Raw genomic sequence first — 13,502 nt, 5'->3', positions numbered from 1 at the left:
ATCATAGAGATGGGATGGAGACAGTGGTTCAGTGTTTCCAAAGCCCTGAGCACAACCCTCTTCCAGTGTGCTGCTTGAGAAAGGAAAAGGAAAAGCTATCACTTGCTGAAACATCACCTCATACAGCTCACTGGGGATGCCTGCCTCAATCTGATAACAAGACTTCCTGTATGCCACACAAAGCTGGCAGAGAAGCCTTAATATTGACAGGCACAAATAGCACGCTTGAGTTTTTGTTAATTGTTTACAGACTGAATAGCCAGCATTTCTTAAAGAAACAGAACAGATCTCAGGCCTCACAGTAAACCTTCATATACGTACCCCTCTTTTTAATGGGTGCTCTTTAATTACTTGATAAAAGCTGACTTTGTTTGGATTTGCCATTCCCACAATAGCTTTAAGCATGCAAAGTTGGAGGGTTTTTTTTTAGTTTAGGAAATTATTTTTTCTGAGTAAGAATGAATGAAATAGGAGCAAAAAGTAAAACAAGTTTAGTTCCTCAAACAGAAGGGAAGATGGTTTTAAACACTGACCTCTTTGCCAGGCAAACAGACAGAGCTGTATCAAAGACAAGAGAGTCATGCTGTTTTACATCATCCTAAGAGCTACCTCATAGGGTTCTTTTTGTGCTTTTTGTTTCAAAACAAAGAACAACAACAACAAGCAGCTCCTTTTGGAGATTACATTAAAAACAAACAGAAAAGCCTCCTCTTCAATAGAAACAATAACATATCCGTACAAACCTGTGTTTCCTTGGATGTCCTGTCCCTTGGTTAACGCCAGGTAGGAGAGCAGAGCACAGTTATTGTCCTGACCTGGCAGAGCTGGCTGCTGCAGAGAGGTGCCAGTGAAGACCACTCCCCAGTTTACATGGCTGATATCAGAGCGTGAGCGGTTGTGTCCTGGCTTGAATGTAGAGGCCTCTTCATTCTGCACCAGGATGTCATTCACTGATCGAGGCCTGTCCCTCCTCCGCTGGCAGATGTTGAAGATGTTAAAAGCCGCAGTCTCTCCTTCCCCTGCCCAAGCACGGTTGTCAGCAGCTGTTCCCCTCTGCACCACGTGCTGATCTTTAGCAGAGAATACTGTCTGGGCTTTGGTTTCCAAGAGGCCATTTTTGCAGTGATCCCAAATGAGGCTACTTTTGGCTAAGGAGGCGACGTTCCTTAGATTCCTGCTCTCTGTTATCTGATCAAACACCTCATGCCCAACCAGCTCAGGCACATCCTGGACACCAAACACCCCAGAGGGCTGCACAATCTTCTCAAGCTTAGTATCAAAACTGTTGAAGAAGTCTTCAGTCACTTCCAAGGCAGGGCTAATATCATCAACTTCAAGAGCTTCCATGTCCTGTGCTGCCAGTAGGTCCAAGGGAAATGGTTGCTCACATCTGCCCTTTGCACACCACTAACTCAGAGATGTAGGACAAGTCCATGCATCAACCACAATCCTTAGCGGCAGAGATGAACCCAACTAATCCTTTTCTTCAGATGTGAACATCCATGACAAAGTTGGCTGTTGTCACTCTAGAAAGCACGCTCATAGTGATAGCAGGTCACCTGTAATGCAAAGCAAAGCATCATGTCAGCATGAACTTCTTTTCACAGTCAGTGTGTGCTATCTCTCCTTGAACTGGAACAGATTTCAGGGTAGGCTACTAGATGAAGGGGAGCCAAAGTGCTTCCACTTACTAACCAAATGTTACTAACCAAATGTTCGAGAGCTGCACTGGAAGGCAGTACTGACCAACACTGCAAATGCAGCCACCCAGGGAACCTAGTACAGGTTCTCACCAGGCTGCAAAGCAAGCCAAACGGACCTTGATTACTTCAACTTTTTCTCCTGGATTGTTTGCATTCTTTGTTTTAGGAGACTGACACTTGTTTGCAACAGCTACTTTGCTGCTTGTCTGCATAAACAGAACTGTGATATTTAATAAATCAGTGCTAATAGGTGCAGCAGTCACTCTGCAGCAGCATTTCTCTCCCCAGTATTGCTGGGAACCTGTGTGAAGTGGTGTGGCAACCTAAATCCCAGAAAGATAACACATCCTATGAGCAAAACAAAATACACCATAACCCATACTGTCATAAAGCCGAAGATCTTTATCTCCCAGCAGCTGATTTGGAAAACCTTAATAAAGAATGGCTTTAAGGCTGGAACTATTGAAGAACTCTATTGAGCTCGCTTCAGGAAGGGAGGGTTATTACACTCCCTGGGGTGCAATAAGGGGGTGTCTCATTGCCAACTTCTGTCTCACCATGCCTGATGCCTTCTAACCTCTCCTTCTTGAAGCTCCATCCACAGTGTTGCTGTGCCTGAGGGACACACAGTGAATCTAGGTTCAAATAGGGAAAATCAAGCATGCACACTCTTGGGACCTAGAGACCGGGTGCCAGGGGTAAAACAGCTCTCACAGCACCTGGAGCAGGCACATACAGGATGGCCAAAAGTCAAGGAGATCTGTGTTTTGACCACATCAGTTCAAGACCTAGAAGCAGCAGAGCTGCATTAGCTCAGAGCTCTGCCTAGATTAATACTGTCTTAGCAGAACTAATTAGCCTGGACAGGGCTGATAATTAGCAGCTCATTAGCTTGTGAATACTGCTAAGTGCCACCAAGACCCACGAAGATTTACACTTAGCAGGAAAAAACATCTATTAAACAGCATCAAACACATCATGCTTATATTTAAAGTTTTTTGGGTTTTGTTGGTTTTTGTTTTTTGTTTTTAAATCAAGAACGGTCGACTTGCCTTACCCTAACTTAAATTAGCAAAGTCATTTAAATAGACACTTCTTCCTTAAGCCATAGGGAAAAACGAGACCAGCATCTCCCAAAGAAGGGGCACAGAGTCCTGGAGCACAAAACCTCCACAGGCACTCGCTGGCCTCCTCCCTCCCTCTGCTGTGGCCGCAATGCTCCTGTGCTGGAAAGCTGCAGCTCAGCCTCCTGTATAACAGATCAGCATTTCAGACCATCAGCTCTCTAACCACACTCCAGTTAAAATAAATAAATAAGCAGCCACATACATAACTGGAAACTTCAAGGCTTTACACTGAGATCTTTGCCCCCCATCTTTCTGCAAGGATTCACTTCACTTGTTCCACAGCAAATCAGGACTAGGACAAACTGAAGAGTGAGACAGTAAAGGCAGAGCCAGAACCAAAATGGAGTACTGAACAAAACAGATATGGAGTGGTTTCAAATCAAAACAGTATGGGAAAACTCTCTGCAAAGCTGCGCAATAGTACTAATTGATGGCAGTGGGAAATGAAGCCACTCCAACCACATCCACACTGTCACCTTAAAGGAGCGTGAAGTTTGCTCTCATAGATCATTCCTGCCATTGACCCCAGAGCAGCATTCTGCTCGTGGTGCCTCAGAGCTCCAGCAGGCTGAGGAACACTATGTGTTTCAACCCATCCACTTATTCCACATCCTCCCATGGCACGTCTTTAAAGTAAGAATGTTATTTGGAAACTGCAAAACCACAAAAGGCTTTCACTTGAACAAAAGCAGCACCAGCACAACCCCACACCAAGAGAGCTGCAGGCTGACCGCACAAAGGCGCTGCCTCCTGAGTTGGCAGAGAACACAGCCCTGCCCTCACACAAGCACCGGAGCAGCAATCACTCCAGAAGGGTTTGTGACATGCCACTGAAGCACTGCAGAAGAATTTCAGTGGCAGTACACGCAGTGCTGCTCAGTTCTTTATTTTAAATCATCAGGGAAGGTGAAAAGGGACAGCAGAAAAAACGGCACTTACATTAACAGTTTTGTCCTTAACTGCTGGAGGCCACGCTTCATGCAGCTGCACGTTTCTCTGGATCCTAGAGACTGGAACTACCAGAGTCATGCAGCCACACATAGTGCTGTAGAACTACAGCTGACCTCACGTCCGGGGAGATGCTGAATCACAGGGTCATGAGAAGGTGGCAGGCCCTGCATCATATGGTATGCAAAGAGCAACACTCATACCCCCTACCTTTGCTGATCTGTCCTGCTCAGTAGGTACAGGCAACGTGACCTCAGTGGCAGGGGCAGGCAGATCACATCCTACTACACCTAGAGGTCAGAGAAAGAGATGTGCCATGTGTGCAGTGGGATTCAATAAATCTCCATAAGCACAAGTTGGCATCTTCTGACAGTGACATTCAGAAAAGATTTCCTTCAGACTTTTAGAGGGCTCTCGTGACAAATGAATGCAAGCTCTGATATGCCAGTAAACAGATCCATCCGAATCTCCTCCAGGAGAGAAAACAGTGGAAATCACTCCTTTCACATAAGGGCAGAAAAGGAAAGCAAAACGTTAGGATGAGCTCCTTTAAAACTACTATCACATGTATTGCCTCATGTATTGCTTCTTTGGAACACCTGAAATCTTCCAAGGACATTCAGCCTAGGATAGTGAATACAAGGAAGAAGTCATCGGCCCAGATGATGAACTAAAAACTGCCAAAGCTACAGGCAGCTGCAAGAAACTGGTCTTAACCAAAATTGGTGAAGGCGGTACATTGTTCTTAGCAAAAACTGCTCAGCATCAGCCTGCAGCAGCTGAAAAATAGCTACTGTAGATACAGCTTCTGTCCACAGACGTGCAGCAGTCAGATAATAAATGCTCACAACACGAGTTAAGTCTTTACTATCACGAGTGCATAACGGCCACATTACTCACGGCTGAGGCAAGCAGCAGTGACTGCTGCTCATGCCACATGAGACACAGAGCTTCCGTTTAGTTAGGGTTACACAAAGCCTCAAGAAGCCACAAGGGCCAACCTAGCTGACAGAGCAATCCGGCCACAGAGGAAAACCACGGATGACAAATGCCAGGGAACATACACTGGAGAAGATATTTGCAATTCCTGATGTGCTTTTTTGGATCCCCACCTTCCAGGAGGAATATCAGGGCACCGCACTGCAATTACTAGCAGAGAAGAGGCAAGGGCAGAAAGTAATCCTGCACGTGACAAACCTCCATGACAGCACCCACTATGTACCACCAGCTCACGCATCATGACCAGGACTAGCTCAGGGAGCAAAGAAAACCAGAGCCAGAATGCATTTAGGAACCAGTGACTACAAAGATCCATTTAGCTCTGTAATTCCTACAAGAAGTATAAATATCAGACATCTTTCTGTTTGGTTGTCTAAGGAAAAACAGTTTGTGCCACTGTCCAATCTATCTTCCAATTGTTCTTCCTTCCCTCTCTTTTGAATTATGCAGGCAACTTCAACTAGATGTGGCAGTATGGTAATGTCTTTAAAGACACAGTTCTTGCATTTGTTAAATACTGGGTAGGAAATGGGAAAAGTCACCCTTCTGCTAAAGGGGAGGCAAGCAAAACCCAGTCCCTCTTCCTTTTCAGAAGTGCCACCAGTCAGGTCTCTTCAAGCACAACTGTTAGCATTAGATAGATCTGAAAACACCAGGAAGTAGAAAAGAAAGGAGACATGACACGATTTGGTAAGAAAGCAGCCAGCTTGGTTTTGTTGCTCACTGCTCACAGGACCTCCTCAGAGAGCAAGTGATAGAGGTGTATACATAAAGTGATGAGTTTCAGTTAAACACAATAGATAAGTAGGGGTCTTCTTTTTTTCTTGTATTTGGAGAGAGAATTAGAAAGGAACCATCAATGACATACACAAGCAATACTCTCAGGAGGAAACACATGAACAAGAGGAGTGCCCAGCCAGACGAAAGATAGAAATACATGAGTAATACTGTTTCACTGATTCCTAATGACTCTTAGAGACAAATTCCTGGCAGAGAAACTGGTATTTCTGAGAATTCTCTCTCAACACTACAAGAGGAGTTTCACAGGGTACCTGTCTGCAAACAGAGAGCAGTGATGCCTCAGTTCCTGGAGAGCTCACCCCATCCCCTTCTCTGCACCCTGGAACCTGCTGAGGGAACTGGCCGTGCTTACCTCATGCTGCATAGCAACTGTGGGCTGAAACCCCTCTGTCTGCAGGAAAACAGAACAGAACATTCTTTTGGAACATTTGGTAACAATTTGGTAGCAGAGCAGATTCAGGCAGCCACAGAAACCTTTATTGCTTGTGTGCTGCAGACTTGGACCACTAACAAGCCCAACTCATGTCTGTGACAAGCTCAGTCTAAGAGGTTATCTGAAGAAAAGACGGACATAAAACCACCCTGAGCAGAACCACTGCAGCTGATATCTAATGAGCTTTTCTGTCAGTCAGACTATGAGCAACCTCAGCCTGTGACCTTTCTTTGAGCGGTACCTTGAACAGTCACAGCCTACAGGCTCTGCTCTACAAGCATTAGCTCTGAGGGTCCCATCAGCCAAGTACTGCACAGAATCTAAATGGGATGCACTCAGGTCAATGACTGTCCCTGAAAACCAGTACGCTGTGCAGAACCCCTAACAAAAACATTACGAAGCTGAAGACTTAGGAGCTACCTCTAAATTAAGAAGTTGTGTTGTATTTGTCAGGTGGCACACTTGAGCTGCTAGAAGAGAAGATGACAACATACAGGTGGCTGCCAAAGACTTCACTGCCATTTTCATACTCTGCTGGCAAAATGAAGCTGAAAAATTGAGGCAGCAAAACGTAACGTACTGCACAGTGCCATCCTTCCAGCATCTCCCTGCTGTAACTACACAGCAGATGACGTTTTATTTGTTTACAGGGTAGCAAGGCCTACTCAGCAAACACTCTCAATGATATGACCACCAGCTTTCTCATTCCCCCAGCACAAGTGTTATCCGCAGTAACGCAACACGCAAGCTTATCAGATTCATCACTTAAATCTCTGAACTAAATCTACATTGCCTCACAAAAAAATAAAATAAAATAAAATAAAATAAAATAAAATAAAGACAAAACTACATTATTTTTCTCATATGAAACAGGCAACTGGAATTTCAAAGAGATGGCCATATGATAGCCAACGGTCTTACATAGCCTGAAGAATTGTCTTTAGATGATGTTTCCAAAGCACCTTTTGACAAGCCTCTCCCCCCAGTATCCAACTGAGTGATTAACTGCTTAAAATGTTCAGACAATTGTAGTTTACAGTGCCACATGGAAGAACTTCTTGATTGGTAATCAGGCACAAGCTACCGATGTTCAGAAGAAGCTTATAAAAACTGGAGAAAGATGCTTTCTGGTCAGGAATGCTTGTCTGTAGGGCCAGGCGTCTGAGAGGATAACTGAATGTAAGCACAACCATTTCTGTGGTGCAAAATCACCTGCCTGCTATGGTCTCCCTGAAGGGCAGCAATGAGCTTTTCCACACAAAGAAAAAAAAAAAGATAAAGAGGAGAAACCAAGGAGAAAGCAGAATGTCCCATTCTGCGAGGGGAAGCAGACATTTAGGTGAGGGTACACAGGTATCACTATGTGGAAGCACAGACTTCCTCAGCTGCAGATCTGCCCCATTGCTTTACCAAAGACACTCCCCATGCATCCTCACTCTGCATGGCAAACTAACACACTGCAGCTATAAACACCTCATCCAGCAACGAGCACACACTAATGAATAATAAACAGTGCTTGTAATACACCTTTAATTTTAACTGCACTTTGGAAACAGTAATTAAAATGAAACAACTCTTAGCTGAGAAGTGCACACCAGAACAAAGTGCAGGGTATGCAAGCACTGTGCAAATCTCTACCTGTATAGGAGACACACAGCTGATTAGACATTGCCACTGTGATGTACCAGCTTGTCTGCTGAGAGGAAACAGGAGAGCTAGTACGTGACTGAGGACACAAAACATTTTTAATACACTTTTCTGGTTAGCACAACCGAAATTGTGAGCATCTCTCCAGCCCATATGTTCTAGAAGAACTACGCTGAAGAGAAGACCCTGCTCGTCTTTTATGTATTTAACAGTGATCAGAAATGAAGGCATTCTCATTTTGTCCCCATGAGCTCCGAACAGAAATGAAAGGCATATGTCACTCCTGAGGATGTTGTTCTGTAGTACTCATTTCCAGAGGCTGCTGGAAATCAGGATGCTGAGCCGTCAGCTGCTGTGTGCAGCAATGTTCTGCCCGGCGTGCCTCCCTTGCTGCCCGGAGGTGGCCATGTTTAAGTAATGAAGGACACATACAAGGGGGGGCTGCCAGATAAAGATATTTATCTCCTTGTAAGTAGGACAAGGGGACAATAAGAAGCTTTGAGACTTTTTTTTAGATGAGGCACACTAGCTGGTATAAATAGTAATGCAATAAGTGAATCCTTTGCCAGCTATGCCAGCCTACACAATTAACTTTCGGTTAGCTCTGCAGAGCAGTTTCTCTGAGGTGCACCAACCGGGGAGTAACGAGCATGCCCCAGCTCAGCCCCACACCTGGCAGTAACGGCTGCCACCTCCCGCAGGCAACGAGGGCCAGAAACATGGCATCTCCACAAGAACATGGGAGACATTTCTTCTCTAAGCTTATAGCGAGGTCAAAAGAAAATACAGACTTGAATTCCAGCCTGCCCAGCACACGGACTTCTGTCCGTGTCACATTCGAAAATGTGACGCGTTTAACTCTGGGGATGAGGTGTAGGAGAATGAGTACAAAGGACACTCGGCACAGCAGCACAGTGACCCGGTGCCCCCGGTCCCAGCAGCCCTGCCCCAGCTGCCACCCCCATAGGCTCCTTCAGCACAGCTGCTGTCATCAGCTGACTCCTCCAGCACAAACACCTGCTGTTCTCTAACCGAGCTGTAACTTTATTACAAGGCATCTTTGCAGAAATCTGCCAGAAAGCTCAGAACATCAGATCAAGCTGCAACACTAACAACACGACGGGATCCAGCCCTGTAGGAATGGTGCACCGATTACAACCTCCATTCCGTTATGCAATGCCGTTTTGTGTTTTAAATTTCTGCCTCTTTAATCTCGGATTAATGCACGTAATTTGTCCATGCAAGATGCACGAGCCATGTAAGCGTTGAGATGAAAACACCTCTTGCTTTCAGCGGGCGTTGGTCCCACCGAGAGGCAGATGCTTTTGTCCCTACGTACAGCAACTTGTAGCCACTCGGTGGGATGATGCAGTGCCTAAAATTAGACTTGTCTGTAAATCCTAACGGCTCAGGGCGGTAAACACCTATCTGCAGAGCGCAAGCCGCGATTCCCCAGCCGGGCTCGCCCCACCCTTCTGCAGCGCCCCGGCCGGCCCGCGCCCACACGGCCGGTGCCCCCCGCGCCCTCAGCGCTGCCTTTGCTCGGGCGCCCGCCGCACAAAAGCGGCCGTTTCGGTGACACGCGAGAACACCGCGGCACGCTCCGCGCCGCTCGGAGCGAAGCCGAAACGCTCGCCGAGAACTACGGAGAGACGCAGGACCGGGGCTCTACCGGGGGCACGGCCCGCGGCCGCGTCCGTACCGCGGGCGCCGGCCGGCTGTGCGCGGGCCTCGCCCCGCGGCCCGGGGAAGGCGGCCCCGCGGAGCGCCCGACCCGCAGCGCACGCGGACGCGCGAGGTTTACCTGGCCGCCGCGCCGCGAGGAACGGCTTCCCGGCGCCCCGACCCGAGCGGAGCCGCCGGTGCGCAGGCACGGCCCGGCCCGGCCCGGCCCCTCTCGGCGCGGCCGCGTCCTGCCGCAATCCCGGCCCGGCCGCCGCGGGAAACGGCGCCGCGGCACCAAGGTTCCTGCCGTCACCCTGGGGGCCGCCCGCGCTCGGCCTCGGCGAAGGGAGCGCGAGCCCGGGAGCGGCCGAGGCTCGCGCAGCTGGGCGGCCTCGAGGCAGGCGGCGGCGCGAGGGGCTCCGCGAAGCACCCGGGGCGCGAGAGCTGCGGGCCGGATCAGGTCGGTGCAGCGAGCGTTGCCCGCGGCAGCGAGGGCATCCCCGGAGCAACCTGGCACCCAGGGAGAGCCGAGCTGCAAGGCGATCACAAACCCTTCATTTCGTTTGAATGCAGCGCAGGACCCCACCCAAAAACACGGGATGTGCAGAAATAACCTGCAGGCACGCTTAACTGAGCGAAGCCCGGTAACCTCAGCCCCGTGCCTGCTAGCACCCAGCAGCACGACACCACGGGCTGTGCACGTGGGCACGGGGCTGGCAATGCAATGCAGCAGTGATACACGGTGCTGAACACAGCCCATAGCGGGGATCCACAGCCAGCAGTGCGATGGGGGTCTGGTGCCTTTCATTAGAGGACTGCTAAGAAAGCAATGGGGGAACAGCAGAGGCCTTGCTCAAGAGTCATAGAATAGAACCATAGAATCCTTAAGGTTGGAAAAGACCTCTAAGATCATCCAGTCCAAATGTCCACCTACCAGCAGTGCTGCCCACTGAAGCATGGCTCTCAGTGCCGCATCTCCGCAGCTCTTGAACACTTCCAGGGATGGTGACTCCACCAAACACAATCACAGAATAACTAAGGTTGAAAAAGATCTCTGAGGTCACCTAGTCCAACCACCCACACGCATCTTTCTCACACTGCTCATAGGGAACACTTTGGATTCGAGTTTTTAATTCACCATTCTGAGAAGCACTTTTACGAACAATGATGACCATTTTACCTGAAGGAGGAGAAGGTTCCATCCCCTTTCTAAGTGATATTCTCACTTCTCTGATTCCTTACGTACTCCCCTGCCACGGCTTCCTGCAATGGAGCCCTCCTGGGCAGGGGGCTCTATGTTTCCTATTTTTAATGCATCTGTGTGACACCAGGGAGAACAAACGGCCAGCCTTATCCTTCGAGGCTGCAGTAGGACAGGCTCCCATCCTGAAGAGGTCTGAGCTTTGGAAAGTGTCCTTGTTGTAACTTCACATAAGAACATAAATTTCAGATCATAGACTCAATTAAGGTTGGAAAAGACCACTAAGGTCTAAGCACCAACCTGCCACCTCCATGCCCACTCATGTCGCTAGGATGCAGCACTTTTCACCCTTTAAAGATACCGCCAGTGTTGACGTCCCGCTCGGTGCCCTCACTCAGCAGCCATCAGCACACGGCCTGACATCGCGCCCAGTGCCTGGAGCCCTCTGGTGGTAAACCTCACGAGAAAACAAACCGTGTGCTCACCTGATGAGGACACACATGAGGTCATTGTCCCAGTACCTGACCATCTATTAGGCTTCAGAACCTCTAACAAAAGCTAAAGTCAGTGCCAAAAGAGGGAGAACATGGCTCTTTCTGCTAACTCTGGAAGTGTAACTCAGCTGCTGTCTTCCTGTAAGAGCTTGCAGGACTGAGTGCCCTTCTTTAATCCGAACAGCTTCCATAAGTACTGCAGAACTCTTCTCCAAGGCACTACCAAGTCTGGCTCCTTCTGCTGACAGTCCAAGCATCTTTCTCTTCATCTGGGGAACTCTCCGGAACGCTCAGGGCTGACACCACGTGGAAGGGCGAATGCCAATTTACCATACTGGAAGACCCAGCAGCTCACACCGGCTGAGCGTTAGACCACCGCCTCTGAAGCAGGGCCTTTTTTCACACGTTTTAATTACGGACCCCCTTCGTGGAAGCTATTACCTCGCAGAAAGGCCGCTAACTGGCACGTTCGCCGCAAGATGAAACCTTCCCGATAATTGTTCTTTGAGTTCACGTTTGTGAAAATAAATATCATCAGATGATTAAATTAAACACCGCAGCCAGCCCAGCAATACGCTGTTCTCACTTATCGTGCGGGAAGGAGATCAAAGAGAGCGGCTCAGGTAGAGCCGTTCCAGCTCGGGTTGGTAGCTGCTTATTGAACGCACTAATTAGCCCCGCTCGGGGGGTGCAGCGCGGAATCCACCCTCCCGAAATCAGCCGGCGCTGCCGTTTTCGTGCCCCGCGAGCACCTGGATGCGGAGGGACTCCGCAAAGCCCCGGCCCGACCTCAGGGTCTCTCGGGCCTCCGTAGCCCCCGCAGCCCCCGGCCGGGAGGTGCTCCTGGGGGCGCCGCGCCCCCCTCCCCGCTCGCCGTGCCGGGCCTTCCCCGGGCGGAGCGGGGCGAAGCCGCCCCCCCGCCGGCCCCGAGAGCTCCGCTATTCTTCTGCTAATGGGATTGGCACCGCTTAAAGCGGTCTGCGCGGGTATTGTCTGCGGCCGCGGCAAGAGAAACATTATTCAAAGGCCATTCAGGCCCTAAAAGAAGCGGCAGAGCAGAGTAATTATCGGAGACTCTCCATTAACGAGGGCATCTTTGCTCTTTGTCTGTGTTGGTTTAATAAGGGCCGCTAATGGGGCCGGGGGAGGGGCGGGCTAATGCTTCTAAACAAACCCCCTCCTCCCTCCCCCGCCGCTGAGCCCCGCCGGCCTGATGGGCGCTGACAGCCGGCCGGGAGCTGCCGTACCGGGGCTGACCCCGGGACCAAGCGGGGTGCCCCCGGCCCGGCCCGGCCCGCCGGCGGCCGCCTGTGCTCCTGGGAGCCGCTCCGCTCTGCCCGGCCCCGCACCGCGCCCGCCCGACCTCTCTCATGTCACCCCGTGACCCTTCGCGGCTGGGCACGACGCGCTGGTGGCTGTAATGGGGGACGACGGCCAGACGGAGCTCCCGTAGCAGAGGCCCGGGCTGCTGCCCGCACCCGGGAGGTGCTACGAGTGGGCACCGCCCCGAGCATCCCGCACCGCGGCCGGGTCCAGCGCGGGCAGTGGCTCCTACCTGCCGCTGAGGCGGAGGGAGGGCCGGCGCGAACCTCCAACCCGACGTGCTGCACCGCTGCCCTCCAGAACACGCAGATAAATCCTTCTGAAGACCTCTGACTGTCCCGAGTGCCAGGTTGGAGGGTTCCGTTTCAGAGGCACTTTGCGGTATCACAGGGTCAGGCACACGCTTGTCACTTTGACATGGAAATATGGACAAGAGGTCTCAGGGTGTCTCTGCAAAAGACAGCAAACGGTGCACTGTAACGACACATGAGTAATAAGCCAGAGGAACAGTGCAACTCTTTCTAGCTGTAACACAAAAAGTGCCGTGGATACAGGGCTGTGGACCGCAGGCCTCATTTTTAGCCAGCTATGAAAGTAAACAAACAGTGAAATGGCTCCCACAAGTCTGTGCAAGTTTTCCTTTTTTATCAAAGCCAAACCTTGGACACTGCTATTCTTTCATGTAGAACTTCCAGCTCACCTTCAAAAGTAACAGCCCTAATGGATGGTTGCACTGCACAACAGAGACTCTGCTACAGAGACAAAGCAGTGCCTGAGCACCTGCAGGTGGGCATGTCTGCAGCCTCGGGGATGGCACCTATGGGACAGCTGATGCCAGTGCTGTCCTTCATTATGAGGAATGAGTTCATCTAGATGAGGTAGGGAACAAATACCTCCATATGGGCACCCACCCAGCCCTCTCCTGAAGCAAATGTCCTGATGCTAATGGTTCATCACAAGCAGATGAACAAAAAACCGTGGAAACTCTTCACTACTCAAACCGATGAGTTTGGGTGTGAAGAAGAGTATAATATCTCACCTTTGTTTTGTGAGGGCATGGCAGTTCTGAAATTTTCACCGTTTTGGGTTGTTGTTCTCAGCATTTCACCGGAAAGTTCATGTTTTGCTATAAAAGAAACTCTCTGTAAGTGCTCCGTCTCC

General features: G+C 49.9%; 1 protein-coding gene across 4 annotated transcripts in view; it reads right to left on the bottom strand.

Moving 5' to 3' along the window:
- Positions 1-13,502, bottom strand: part of PLEKHM3 (pleckstrin homology domain containing M3) — a 132,718-nt gene that overhangs the window by 109,361 nt on the left and 9,855 nt on the right. For 2 of the 4 annotated variants that reach the window (XM_015289505.4, XM_015289508.4), the window contains exons 1-2: positions 9,463-9,553; positions 744-1,559 (exon numbers count right to left, since the gene is read on the bottom strand). In XM_015289505.4, the coding sequence (XP_015144991.2) occupies positions 744-1,347 (604 nt within the window). In that variant the 5' untranslated portion in view covers positions 1,348-1,559; positions 9,463-9,553. Of the gene's footprint in view, positions 1-743; positions 1,560-3,769; positions 3,843-9,462; positions 9,554-12,573; positions 12,792-13,380; positions 13,468-13,502 lie in introns of those variants that run through there. The other 2 variants (XM_040703912.2, XM_015289507.4) reach the window with 2 other exon arrangements.

The sequence above is a fragment of the Gallus gallus genome, chromosome 7 (assembly GCF_016699485.2).
Source record: "Gallus gallus isolate bGalGal1 chromosome 7, bGalGal1.mat.broiler.GRCg7b, whole genome shotgun sequence".
In the NCBI taxonomy this organism is placed as follows: Eukaryota; Metazoa; Chordata; class Aves; order Galliformes; family Phasianidae; genus Gallus; species Gallus gallus.
This window is presented reverse-complemented; position numbering and strand designations above follow the sequence as displayed.